Here is a 10,045-nt window from a genome sequence, read left to right as displayed (position 1 = left end):
CCCCCCCCCCCCCCCTCTGGTTGACCTGAAAAATTGGTCACTTCAAAATTAACAATCCGAACTCAAACCGACGAAGAACAGTAAACACTTATTATATAAGTTACCACCAATTGGAGGGCAATAACTTCACTGCTGGAAACATTTCGTGGTACGCTGCACTACTTTAGATTGGAATCTATACCAATTTGCATTGGCATTTTTGTCTTAAAGTTTGTTAAATTCTGTCTGTCTCCAGTATTCACTAAATTTCTTGACCTGTCATAAATTTTGCTATAAATGACGACCCTCTAATATCCTCTCCTCTTAAAACTTTGAAAAGCATCTAAATGTTATCCTTTTCTTGCCGGCGAATATGTCTATTATATATCCTAACTAAAGGTGCGTTCGATTGACCCTATTCCGGAATAGGAATACTTGCAATGGTGACAAGAAATCCCTCATAAGAGGTTTTCGAAGTTAAGGCTTACCAGATTTACTCAAAAAGAGAAATCTAACAGCTATTCCGCTTATTCTTATTCCGGAATGAGGTCAATCGAACGCGACCTTAATTTCAAGCAGAATAGACTCGTTATGCATTGCACTTACACGAGCCAGCTCTTCTCCAAGTTCTCTGGCACGCTCTTCCAGCCATCCTCTTACACCATATCTGATTCTCTTAAATGCTGGGTTGATATTTTCAGCGGTGAGAACCTCCATTTGAAGCGCGTCTACAGCAGAGCAAAACTGAACGTTATAAAAAACAATCGTCGCTTCACGGGCTTATACCCATTTAGCTCCGTATGTAAATTGCTTCTATCCTCGAGCAGACGAACTCACAAAGGGCGCTTTAAATATTCCTCTATTTCTATAATATGTATATTTTTTAATTGCAAATTATATTTTTGAAAAACCCCATTAGGGAAGGGTCAGCAAAAATAACAACGCTCTTTTAAGCAATAGATTGGAGCAACTAGCCGAGAAAAGTCGGCCGTAACATGCAACAATAATGATGCAAAATGCCCGCCGGTCATTTGGTAAATGAGAATGAAATCGCTGAAGCTTTAATAAAAACAAAGGGCAAAGTCTTTCAAAGAAGACAAGGCTTAAAGCCTATGACGTACTTATTCAGTATAATTTAGTAATAACATAACTTTATTTTAAGATTTTTTTCGGGTAGCAATTACATGCATTTATAGGGTTTGGTACATAATATTATCATAAATTTTAGTCAACTGAACTCCTTCCTATCGCAATGTTATTATGCGCAGTAAAACTATCTGTATGCACAGTATCAGAAAGCAACACAGGGCGCGTGGCGTAGCAAGTGAGCCAAGCGAAACTTAAAATAGCACGTGAATAAATCAATAAAATATATCTATATATAAAAGTCATAGTCTAGATGTCTGAAAGTCTAAAACTCATACAAATAACTATCCATGGCCAGTCTATCGATCTTAATATAATGCCGATGATAACATTATAATGTTACTACTTTGAAAGTTCTTGCAATGTTCAGCGTAACCGATAAAACCGCCTTCTGCATTCTCTCTAAGACTTGAGTAGTCTTTCGCCCAACCAGTGATCGCACACTTATCTCTGTCTCTTTCGACCAGCCGCCTAACACATCCATTATTATTATTATTATTATTATTATTATTATTATTATTATTATTATTATTATTATTATTATTATTATTATTATTATTAATTATTATTATTATTAATTAATTAACTAGTAATAGTCGTCACTAGCTGCCCCCGTTTTGTATGGAAAGCCAAGTATTTTATAGCGGAGCTCCGCGCGCGCGCCTTCGGTGCTTTCGATCCCTTTTCCGAGTGCAAAAAAGGAAACAGGATACGTCTACACGAGCCTAGTCTGTGGTTCGTAGTCCAAATTTTATACTTTGCGTTTCAAGGAGGGAGGGGTAATAGGCCCTTTGTTCCAAAGGGGCTGATCAGTAGCCTCTTACGCAGACGCTCTTTGGCTCGTCACGCATTCATCAACGATGCGTCTACGAAGGCTAGGGTCGATGCGGAGGCGTTGAATTCCAGGTTTTACACAGAACCGATTTTAGCGTTTTCATAGACGAAAAGAGAAAAGACAGGATGGAGGTGACCTTAAATTTATACATTTGAAACTTTCAGCTCCAAGCTAGTATGTTTCTACAGGGTGACAGCACCAAGTATTGCGTGACAGTATTTCTGAATCGCGTTTACGGCAAACATGAGATTCCTGTTAATGTTTTCTTGAAAAAAATGAGTACGTAGATATGAGAATAATTTGATGCTAAAACAAAACAACTCAATTTTACTGAGAAAATAAAAACAGCGAGCGGCAAATATAGGATAAACATGCCGTGGACATCATGATGACATCTTTTGTCCGCCGAGAAACACTGTCACGCAATGCTTGGTGTTGTTACACAATGACACTCCGGTAGAAAAATACTTGCTTCGAGAGCACGGTAAAAGGAAAGTTTCAAATGTAATTTAAGGCCACCCCCATCTTGTTCCATCGATTCCTTCTTAACTCTTCGAAACCATATCGTTTTCGTTGAAGTTTCACCATGGAACCCTTTGGAGCGGGTCAGCCGAGGCCCTCGCGTCTGCTGCAACCTGGCTGTTATGTCTGTGCGTATAACCATTTTGGATTTCATGGCGTCATACGTTTGCTCAGTTGTTTCACACAAAAGAACTTCTGCTTCCTGAAAATAGCGGCAACCGTATGAAGTCATAAAGTCCAAAATGGTGCGCACGGAAAAATTAAAAGAGAGAACAGGCGATAATCACATCTAATTTTTAGCAACGAATGTTTCGTTTATCAACAGTGTTGATAACTAAAGGTAATAGGTCAGCCACCATAAAGAGATTCGAGTCACTCGCGGTGGCTAATTTACCTTTAGTTATCAACTCTGTTCTTAAACCAAACATTTGTTTCTACTCTCCTCCCACGCGTCTGTGCAGTTTCTTCAGAAAATAAACCCCTTATCTTATTTTTAGCACACTTGAATATTATTTCTACTTTTCGAACTAAAATTTAGCATTAAGACATTTCCAACTTAAAAGACTGGTCAAAAAGTATAGGGTGAGGTGGGCCGGAGCAGAGAGAGGGTGGGTCGTCAGTTTTTCAGCCCTTGGTACTCGGGGGTGGGTCGTGCAATTTTCAGCTACCCGTTGGGGGTGGGCCATCCTATTTTTTAAAGAGGAATAGGCACCCATTTATCTGCCAACCTGCAGGTAAAATTTTACTAGAAAAAGAAAGCGACATTGAAGCTTTCTTTGAGAAGTATAAGTAGATCAAGACCTGTAAGTGAAATACATCCATCACCTTCACACCTTGCATACCTTAGCATGATGAAACCAAAAAAAAAAAAGGGAGAGCAGATGCAATATCTCCAATTATGACAATACCCCCCTCGCAAAACTGGCTTCCAACAGTTGGAGTGACAGTGATAGCGATGTACCGTTCCTCACGAAGCGAGGCCGGAGGTTTATGATTTTCTCATACAAAAATGTGGTTTCCTTGGATTATATTGCATCCAAAAAATCCAGATTTAACAGGGGGTGGGTTTTCAACCTTATTTTAGGGGTTGGTCAGTCAGTTTTGTGCCAAAAGGAGGGGTGGGCCATGTGTTTTTTATCCATCACAATCACAAATGCCCCGACCCACCCCACCCTATACGTTTGGACCAGTCCCTAACGTCATTTTGTTGTCACAAAGAAAGCTCCCTTTGAAAGGTTCGAAGCCTGAAAAAGGTAGGCATTAAACTTCACGAGCACGAGTTGGATATGAAAGAAAGGAAAAGAAAGAGCACTTGATTTGATCGATTTACGCGCGGGCATCTGGGAACTAACTTATGTTCAGTCGATACTCTATCTTCGGCATCTGTTTGGAATATTGAAACTGTGGGAAAATTTGTGCTTCTTCCATGGACGGGCGATCGGAAATTGTGAAGGTTTCTCTCGCTCACAGCACGTACTAACTGCGTGTAAAAAAAAACCAACCGTGACAACAAACAAAAAAATGGACCCATTACGCGCCCAAAAGGTAAAGAAAACAGTTTGGTGTTATAATTATCCCAATTGATGATAGGGAAGGAAAGGTATTAACCCAGCCGCTGACAGTGTTTTGTTGATTCAGTTACTCATAGGCCAAAGATAAGAAACTTAATGCATCCTTGTGCTTGTGACGTCACCCATTTGCTAATTATATAACCTTATTTTTCTCCGCAAAACACTATAAGCAGTGTCTTTACAGGCAGGAATCAACATGAGGTTTTCATTTCGTCCCAAAAACGTACTTTAGGACGGGTTGTTTTGATTTGGATCATTTGGCTAGAAAATGTGATCTTCGAACTTCAGTGGATCAGCGTTGAATACAATCTGATCGTAATTTACTGAGATCTATTTAATCAAAGTACTCTTGGCGTCTGATCATCTTTGACCTAATTGATCATGTTTTGGGGAATGACTCTGCGCTCGAGCTTCTTTGCTTCCATGGCCATAATCACTAATAATGGTGAATGTTTTGTCTTTCTATCTCTGTGAAAATCACATGAGAAAATGATTCAAACCTCAGGAGTACAAATGGTTAAGACATCAGTCAGTTGGTGAAAGTTAAGTTGTTTTCAATGTTCGGGAGTGCTATTTAGTATTGTGTTGAGGAAAATAGGATATTCAGTGTCTGTGACAGTCACATCCCATTACCACTATCCGTCAGCTAGTTGCGTGAAAACTGATGTAATGTTAGATAAGCTAATTTACGTTTTCCTTAAACTACGGATTTCAAACAAATCCCCCCTCTTCTGTCCCCTTTGCCCGTTCCTGAGGCCTGAAATTAAAGAAGTCCCTAGTAGCGCCTTACAGTATCAGGGGATTAGAAAAGATCTCGGTTGAAATTCGTCCAAAATGGTTAAGGAGCCCTTCGTTTCCAAGAAATAAGGAGCTTTTTAGCTCCCTAAAAATCGGAAACAACGTTGAAAACAAGACTTGTACTGGTGGAAAAGATTTCAGCTCAAAACAGCATTTTTGGTTTTAGCCATGCCCCTCTGTTTAAGCTTTGCTTGCCAGTCAGTAAACCCCAACACATCTTGCACCATACTTCTTTCTTTATTTTTTAACTTAGTATTACAGACTTGCATCTATCGAGTAATCTGAGACCACTTTGGCATAACATCGTGTCCTACAAAACAGAGTACGAAACCGCCAGCATAATTACTCGAGCGCCCTTATTTCCCCAAGCCCCTTATAGCCCCTTATTTTATTATGAAGGTTAAGGTGCAGTTGCAATTGCGATGTTTGTTTGCATTGTCGTCATGCAACGATTGACTCGCTCAAATGTAAAACGCGCCAAAGTAAGAGTGCCAGCTGTGCATCCAAACTTTAGTGATGGGTGTTGGCCATGAGCCCCCAGTCAAAGTAATGACATCACCAGCCTTCAGCTTGAACACCCCGCCTGCGTACAAGGCACCTTCGCTACTCCCAATTGACTTTATGGGTTGCGTCATAGTGACAATTTTGTTGTTCACGCGAACATGGACTCTTCCGTTGCTGTTGTAGTAGTAAATTTGCCCATAAATGTAGTACCGTCCAGTGGTGGGCACAGTCAGTTTTCCGTCTTTGTACGTCATGCCGCCTGCAAGATGGCTGTTAGGGGCGCTGACAGACCAGTCTTTGATAACTAGAAAGGAAAATTAAGCATGTTAAGTTTGCTGCAGATCTTACGCAACAGCTTTGTGTTAACATGTAACTTACGATGGCCAAAAGCCACTATCTTCATTTGCTTAACTTATCACTCGCTGAAAGAATGTCGCATCTTAGTTCAGCTGGGTCGAAAAAATTTCAAAATCGCCTCTTTGGGCAGCTTAGAAACCGTTCACTGTTTTAAATGTTTCAGAAATCATTTCGGATGTTTGAGAATTTTTTTCTATAGGTAATCTGCATTCATTAATCACTCAGGCCAGAGTCAATTTTAATTGAGTTTTTATGATGTTATTCTTAGTTTTTAGAGGGCAGTTAAGAAAAAAGTGCATTTAAGATAGAGAAATACGGAAATGAAATACCTATGTTGCCTTTGTAGGTCGTTGATCCTTTGTTGATAGCCTCGATATGAGCAGACGGTTTGTTTGTCTGATCCTGTAAAGAAAAGAAAACCCAAAATGTTGGTGATATATGAATTATATAGCCGTCTAAACTGGTGCTCAAAAACTGATAGGCAATAAATTCAAGATAGCATGAGGAGAGTTTGACTGGTTTTTTGTTAAAGAGACAACTGAGCTGAGAGGGGCATGCATGATGCTCCAAGTTTTAACAAATTTCTGTGCAAGTATTACTGAAGCCGTGACGATTTATAAGAGGTCCATACCCCTTGCTCTTGCCTGAAATGTGCCAAAACGCAACGAAAGAATCTCTTAGGAAAACAAGAATAAAAATCTAGAATAACGACATATCTTACCTGCAACGCACAATTGCAAGATGTTCCTTTTTCACCCTTTTCACCCTTAAAATAGGACATTTCATATTAGTGAGTGTGGAATAGGAAACAAGCCTTAAATTTGGCTTTCTTATAAAAGCCGGAAAATCAGATAATCATATTTTTTCAAGTTTACCTTTGCGCCTCCATCGCCGTGAACATTGATGTTAATTGGAGTTCCTGGAGTGGCACAAAGCTTCCCCTAAACAGAAGTAAAGATAAAAAAGAATTATCTCGCTGCGACATGTGTCCTATCGCTAAAATGAAGTCCCTCTTTACTTGGAATATGAGAATTTAGAAGTTCCAACGACCTTATTTTAACAGCTAAAGAAACAACCGACAATCAGTCATTTCGTGCAAAATTATTGCGTTTTTTATTAAGTGGCTACACCAGAAATGAAACCGATTTACTTAACTGAATACAGCGAAAAAATACGGTTTTGTAATCTAAAGAATTCAGATCACCGGGAATGGTTTTTGCCATCGAAATCCGTGACCTAGTAAGACTAGTAAGTATGTGAGAAGTTGATTTGAACTGAACTCAGCGACAAACCGTTTTGCATTCAGTAGTGAACTGCTAGAAGAGACTTTCTTAAGGTCTGGCCAGCGTCGAAGGATTCCTCTGACCGACTGTTCCATAAGTCGTATTTCAGTGGATGAAGTTTAATTCTAGTCCCGGCAAACGTCTGTTCAATAACGGTTACGGTTAAGAGACTGCCGAGGTTGTTTGGGCATCACGGCTCATCGGTTATTGAAGAGAGGCAAACAAAGAAGTTTTCAATTCGTTTTGAAAGGAAATGAAATAACAATCTTACTTGGTTTCCAGATGTATTTCCCGCTCGGCAGAAATACAAGTTTGCACAAACCAGGGCAACAAAGATAAAAACGGACTTCATGTTAAAATTCTTCGACAGCGCTCAAACTGACTCTCAGCGTGCAGTACAGGTCAAGGAATGAAGCCCACACGAACCGTGTGAATTGAAAATTGTTTATGGAGGGCAAGTAAAAACAAGTACTGCCTTTGTTTATGCTAAGGTACGATTCAATAACTTATGACGAGGCATTGATGTTTTATTTAAAGTCAAGGTCTTGAATATCCTTCCTGTAAAAGAATTTACGATGCGAATTTTTTTCACCTTTCAGTCATGGTCCTACTCTGATCCCAAACGTTCTTTTCTTTTTTTTCCCTCAAACGTCGTTGTCGGAGTTTAGGGGCTCAGTTTTGTTTGAGAAGAATGAACAAAGGAAAGGGCATAACAATTCTGTCTGGAACGGTTTATTTTGTAATCATATTTGCGAGTAATGTTTAAAAGCTCCCGGCTGTTAATTTTCAAAAAAATAAATCTCCTGATACATTGCATTCAATTTGGTTATAAAACACACCGTTTATACTGAAAAAGAAGACAAACAGTTTCGTTCGGCACTTTCTTCAACGATACCCGAGGTCGTTCCGTGACATATTCAATCCAAACACAAATTGTTATGCAAAACATGAAGAAACCCAGTGTTTTGCACCCTAACTACGGGGTTAACCCTTGCTGTGATGTTTGCTAATTAGGTATTAAACGGTAGGTAAACGTCTGATGACAACCCGATGACATTGTGTAGCTACGTCGAACAAACATATGTTAAAATAGGAAAAATCAGAAAACACTGGATATTGTGACCACACCAGAGAAAAAGGAGAATATTACTGATCTCACAATTTCTAAGTCGCTTTCTCAGACCGAAATTCGTTTTCCTTGAGACTCTTGTATCGTAACTTTCATCCCGGTTACCGAAATAAAAAAGTGACGATTCTTCGTTTTGACCCTGTCTTCCTTTAAGCGTTTGTCGAAATCATCCGGCGGCTGTGAAACAACCACAGGCCCGAACATAGATACATCGTCCACATAAAGCTTTTCCGCTATTTTCGGTCACAGTCTTGGAATTTGTTGATCAGCGTTGAAATCTAGGCTTGATAGGCCATTTTCGAGTCGTCCCGGCAACTGGGCTCAGTGAGGTCAGTTCCGTGTGAGAAAGATAGCTAAAGATGTCCATCCTGGTTACGCGAAATCGGCTGGGCTAACCCGCCTGCTCATATGAATAGGTCTGAATACACTCCCGATTACTCGAACCTTCAAGGGAAATTGACAAAAATTCGAGTTATCGGGAGTTCGAGTTATCGAGGGTAAAATTACATAGAAGATGATCTAAAAGGAAAGGAAAATTGGTTCGAGTTAGCGCGGGGTTCGGGTCATTGGGAGTCGCCTGTACATCGAAATTTGTACAAAGGAAAAATTGCTCTGGCGAGATCTCGCTAACCAAACCAGCCCGGTTGACTGGGTCATATGAAGAAGCCCCTCGATAACCAGTAACCGTTTTTTATGTTAGGACCTGTACTTGCTTCATAGCTGCCTGATCTCGACAAACTTTCAAGGGAAGAGAAGCCCAAAGCAAAGAATGACAGTTATTTCTTTTATCTCAGTAACCGACTTGAAATTTCCCATACAAACAGAAGAAAAAATTCGTCCGTTGACCGTGCCGTAGGAAGCGGCCATAAAGAAATTTTTCTCATATCATTCTTACTCATTGGAAACGGCGCCAGCCCGGTGGACCGGGCTTACATTAAGAGGCCCTTGTTATGTATATGTAGAACAAAAATAATAATACAGTCGAGTCCCGATAACTCGAACCTTCAAGGGAAAATTGAAAAAAGTTCGAGTTATCGGGGGTTCGAGTTATCGAGGGTAAAATTTAATATATAGAATATGACCTGAAGGGAAAAGAAAATTGGTTTGAGTAAGCTCGAGGTTCGAGTTAACGAGGGTTTGAGATATCGGGAGTCGACTGTATATTGTTTATTGCTGCTCCATGTATCGTCGAGAGCGACAATTAATTCAGCTCAGTTGCTCACTCACTACGCCTAGTCTTTGTGTGGCGTCACGGCCCGGGAGGGTCCTCCTCAGAATTTTTGTTGGGGATGTGTGGTTCAGTTCTTCAAATCCTTACCCTATTTCAGACTAAAATATGTCCATTTCTGTAAAATCCATACACATTTTCAGGCTTTCAGACTAAAATGGTTAAACAACTCTATACCCATTTTCAGAGGAAAACGGCTCAAATACCCTTCAGGCGGCAGGCGGTTGAAACAAATAATTTTAAATAAATGCATCTTCATTTGTGAATAATTAAAGACCGTCAAACACCAAAAAACAAACAAGGCAAAGACGCAACTGACAATCGTGATAGAGTCTCACTTCATTGGGGACATAGAGGGGTATCGAATGCTCCCATTTAATTTAAAAGTGCTCACAAAATTTGGCCTTTGCTCGAATTGCTCGCAAAAATTACACGGGTGCTCGCTCAGACTCGCTTGCTCGTGCTCGCAAACGTTGTGCAACTGCTCGCATGTTCGCATTCTGGTTAACATGTGCTCGATTGCTCGAAATTTCGTTAATCCTCCTTTGTAGTTATTTTTTATACATATATAAACGATAAATCAGTTATGATAGGGTTAAAACAAAAAGGTTTAAACATTAACTCTGGCTTCAGTCTTTCTTCGAAAGTTCAGCCTGTAACTGTTGTTCTGTTTTGGAGGTGTCAGCCAGATTA

General features: G+C 40.0%; 1 protein-coding gene across 1 annotated transcript; it reads right to left on the bottom strand.

Annotated features, from left to right (window-relative positions):
• Window positions 1-5,067: 5,067 nt before the first annotated feature.
• On the bottom strand, window positions 5,068-8,016 carry LOC146480603 (tumor necrosis factor-like). The gene is made up of 5 exons (XM_085109803.1): window positions 7,267-8,016; window positions 6,588-6,653; window positions 6,434-6,478; window positions 6,042-6,114; window positions 5,068-5,659 (listed from the first exon to the last, which is right to left on the bottom strand). Exons 1-5 carry the CDS (start codon window positions 7,345-7,347, stop codon window positions 5,313-5,315), a joined length of 612 nt encoding a protein of 203 aa, XP_084965929.1. The 5' UTR covers window positions 7,348-8,016; the 3' UTR covers window positions 5,068-5,312.
• Between the last annotated feature and the right edge of the window lie 2,029 nt (window positions 8,017-10,045).

This window comes from Pavona decussata, unplaced genomic scaffold, assembly GCF_977016875.1.
Source record: "Pavona decussata unplaced genomic scaffold, jaPavDecu1.1 SCAFFOLD_53, whole genome shotgun sequence".
In the NCBI taxonomy this organism is placed as follows: domain Eukaryota; kingdom Metazoa; phylum Cnidaria; class Anthozoa; order Scleractinia; family Agariciidae; genus Pavona; species Pavona decussata.
The sequence above is the reverse complement of the archived record's forward strand: the minus strand, read 5'-3'. Positions and strand labels throughout refer to the sequence as shown.